General features: G+C 42.2%; 1 protein-coding gene across 1 annotated transcript in view; it reads left to right on the top strand.

The window, feature by feature from the left end:
* The window catches only part of LOC102739881 (proline-rich protein 23C-like), a 13,917-nt gene extending 13,204 nt beyond the window's left edge, over positions 1 to 713 (top strand). The window contains exon 4 of the mRNA XM_006734197.2: positions 12 to 713. Coding sequence (XP_006734260.2) covers positions 12 to 713 — 702 coding nt within the window. The remainder of the gene's footprint in view (positions 1 to 11) is intronic.
* Positions 714 to 4,299: the final 3,586 nt, after the last annotated feature.

Here is a 4,299-nt window from a genome sequence, read left to right as displayed (position 1 = left end):
GCCCTGCCAAGCGCCGCCGAACCGAGGAGCCTGCGGGCCTGGAAGGCCTGGGGGGGCCCCCGGCCGCCGGCGCACTCACCTCCGTGGTGGTCCTGGCCTCCGGCTGTGCCCTGCAGCTGCTCCTGGACGACGTCGACCTGGTGCTCGAGCCCGAGCCAACGTCGGCCCTGCAAGTGACCCTCGGAGAGCTCACCCTCGTGCTGGTCCCCGAGGCTCTCCTGCGCTCGGGAGGGCAGGGCCACTCGCCTGCCGGCCTGCAACAGACCACTTTCCTGAACGCGCCCGGGCACACAGTCGCCGTCGAGCAGGGATTCTTCTGCGCTCCTGTCCCAGAGATGGCCGCCCAAGAAGAGGCCTACGAGGCAGACGCGGACCCCGAGTTCCTGCCGCCTCGCGTGGACCCTGCTGCGGGCTCCATCCCTGGGCTTCGCCCCTGCGCTGGAAGGGTGACCAGCCCCCACCCGCGGGGCCCCGTACCAGATCCCTGGCCTTGGGCCCCCACCCCCAGTCCAAAGAGACGCTCTCCTCTCCGCTACTTCAACCTGGACGCCCACCTTCTGGAGCCCTTCCCCAACTCGCCACTCCAACCTCTACCTCCCTCTCCGAGTCCAGGTCCCCACGCGCGCCCGGAGACGCCTGTTCCGGGAATGAACTGCTCCCGCAATATTGCCAGCTGGCTTCAGGCCCTAGTGACCCTCCATGACACACTGTGAGCACATGCCAACAGTCAGAGATGAAGCATCTTCATCGTAGAGAGCGGGCAGCTGCGGTTTTTGTTTTTGTTAGTTTTTGTTTTGTTTTTTAGCTAAAATGCCTTGATCGGTAGCAGGCAAGGATACCTGGATAGATAGATAGATAGATTAGATAGATAGATGATAGACAGACAGATAGATAGATGATAGATAGATAGATGATAGATAGATAGATAGATAGATAGATAGATAGATAGATAGATAGAAGATAGATAGATGATAGAGTACTTCTGGTACGGACCTTTAGCCCAGAGAGTAGACCACATATAGCCAGCGATGGATTTTTAGATCCCTTGCCTGTGCTTGCTGCATGGGCTGTTTCTTCCACCTCGATCATCTTCAGGCAACCCTATTCTTATTTCACCCCTACTCTGGCTTCAAACTCATGTCATTTTTTCCCCAATGTATCTCCCTTTTCCATCACCTCCCAATGCATCTCTCCTTTCTCTCCATTTCACGTTGTTTTTCCTTCCTTTTGTAATTGTGAATTTGCCTGTATGAATTCCCCAGTGTCCTTGGAGGTGCTTCCAATCACCAATTTTTTTTTATTTTTAGTATGCACAATATTTATCAAGAAGAGCTTTGTGGAAAAGATGGCAAGTAAACAGCAGGGAGAGAGGGATCAGTTGAAGTGCTACAGATCCAGTGACAGCCTCAGCAAACTCTTTGGGAGCTCTGGAGTTAGAATGACTGGCCAGAGTTGTCCCAGGTAAGGCTGAAATAGCCCAATTTCTTCATCAATCAGCCATTGGGTGTGAGGGACCAGGGAAGAATTGTTGCCCAAGGCAAGGCCACTTTCTTCAGCTGAGACAGTTTCTAAAGGGAATGACAGCTGAAGGCTGTCTGTCCATAGCACTCCTAGCACTTATGGAAACAATTCTCATTGAAGAGGAATCTGGGTGGTGCATCACACTGCCCACCACAACATCATAATATTGATTGTATTTATCATAACATTCATCTCCATTTATTCTGATCTTTAATTATGACTAGCAATAAAGAAATTATAATTTTCTTCGTATAGGTCTTGAATATTTGGATAAAGTCTGATCACCAATTTTTTTTTAAAGATTTTATTTATTTGACAGAGAGAGACACAGCGAGAGAGGGAACACAAGCAGGAGGAGAGGGAGAGGGAGAAGCAGGCATCCCGAGGAGCAGGGAGCCCCGATGCGGGGCTCGATCCCAGGACCCTGGGATCATGACCTGAGCCGAAGGCAGACGCTTAACGACTGAGCCACCCAGGCGCCCATGATCACTAATTTTCTTTTTCTCTTTCTTCTTGCTTTCCAAACTCCTTTCCCTGGACCTGGTCAATCAAGATAAATGCGTACTGAATAAATAAATTAATAAATGGCACACAAATGTAATGCATTGGGCTTTTGGAAAATATTTCTAAAATTAGAATTGAAAAAACAGTGAAAATTATATTTAATGGAAGGAGGAAAGGAGAAGCTAGGACATTGTTGCATTACAGAAGCAGACTGTACAATGTCATATTCCCCTGTAGTTTAACAATCAAATGGGTTATTTCTTTTTTTTTCAAGTTTTTATTTAAATTCCAGTTAGTTAACATACAGCATAATATTAGTTTCAGGTGTACAATATAGTGATTCAGAACTTCATACATCCCCCTGTGCTCATCACAAGTGCACTCCTTAATCCCCATCACCAATTAACCCATCCCCCAACCCACCCCTCCTCTGATAACCATCAGTTTGTTGTCTATAGTTAAGAATCTGTTTCTTGGTTTGCTTCTCTCTTTTTTTCCCTTTATTTGTATGTTTTGTTTCTTAAATTCCACATATGAATGAAATCATATGGTATTTGTCTTTCTCTGATTTATTTCACTTATCATAATACTCTCCAGCTCCATCCATGTCATTGCAAATGGCAAGACTTCAGTCTTTATATGGCTGAATAATATTCCATTGTGTGTGTATGTATATATATATATATATATATATATATATATATATATATATATATATATACCACATCCTCTTTATCCATTCATCAGCTGATGGACAGATGGGCTGTTTCCATAATTTGGCTATTGTAGGTAATGCTGCTATAAACATCAAGGTCCATGTATCCCTTTGAATTAGTATTTTTGTATTCTTTGGGTAAATACCTAACAGTGTGACTGCTGGATCATAGGGTAGTTCTATTTTTAACTTTTTGAGGACCCTCCACGCTGTTTTCCACAGTGGCTACACCAGTTTGCATTCCCATCAACAGTGTAAAAGGGTTCCTTTTTCTGCACATCCTCGCCAACACTTGTTGTTTCTTGTGTTGTTGATTGTAACCATTGTAACAGGTGTGAAGTGATATTTCCTTGTGATTTTGACTTTCATTTCCCTGATAAGTGATGTTGAGCATCTTTTCATGTGTCTGTTAGCCATCTGGATGTCTTCTTTAGAAAATGTCTACTCATGTCTTCTGCCCATTTTTAATCAGATTATTTGTTTTTTGGGTATTGACTTTTATAAGTTCTTTATATATTTTGCATACTAACCCTTTATCAGATTTGCAAATATTTTCTCCTCAAATGGGCATTTCTGAATTTCATGGCAGTCTGGGCTTTGCCTTGATTTCCCCTCAGGATGAGAAGAAGAACAGCTACTTAGTAGAAGGCAATATATTACTACACATTTTTTCAAGCTTATGGGCCCACCACCCAGAATTGGCAGTTCTTATTTCTGAGCTCCTATTTCCTTAATGTCTTTTTTCCTACAAAGAAAGTAAATTATTACAGATAATGTAATCATATCCTTTGATCTCCATTTCCTATCTCCTCCCCCCATTCCCAGAGGATTCTGGGTATCATTCTAGTCAATATATGAATGCTACATGTACACATGTATAGATATAAATAATCAATATTTATGTTTATGGACAATTAAGTTTACGTAACTGGCATCATGTTCTTCAGTGTACTTTTTCCCTCCACTGTGTTTAGAAATCATCCTTTATAAATACAGTTGACCCTTGAATAACATGGGTTCGAAATGCATGGGTCCACTTTCATGTGAGTTTTTTTCCAATAAATATAGTACAGTACTGTAAATGTATTTTCCCCCTTATGATTTTCATAATAACATTTCCTTTTCTCTAGCTCACTTTCTTATATTAATACAGTATATAATACATATAATATAAAATATGTGTTAAATTGACTGTTTATGTCATCAGCGAGGCTTCCAGTCAACAGGAGGCTATTAATAGTTAAGTTTTGGGGGAATCAAGTTATACACAGATTTCTGACTGTGTGGGGGTTGGCAACCCTAATCTCACTGTTTCAAGGGTCAACTGTATATATATATATATATGGTTCATTTCTCTTAAAGATTTCAGTTTCCATCATATGAATATACCATATTTTGTCCACTAATTTATTAATGGACACCGTTTTTCACCATTTTTAATATTACATACTGTAGTAAATATCCTCACATTTGTCATCTTATGCACTTGAGGAAGAGTTTCTATAGGAAATACACCTAGAAATTGTATTTATGAGTGGTATAATATGTACATTTACAGT

This window comes from Leptonychotes weddellii, chromosome 1 (genome assembly GCF_054177405.1).
Source record: "Leptonychotes weddellii isolate Sample4059 chromosome 1, ASM5417740v2, whole genome shotgun sequence".
NCBI lineage: Eukaryota > Metazoa > Chordata > Mammalia > Carnivora > Phocidae > Leptonychotes > Leptonychotes weddellii.
Note: the sequence above shows the minus strand (reverse complement) of the source record. Positions and strands in the feature narration are given on the sequence as shown.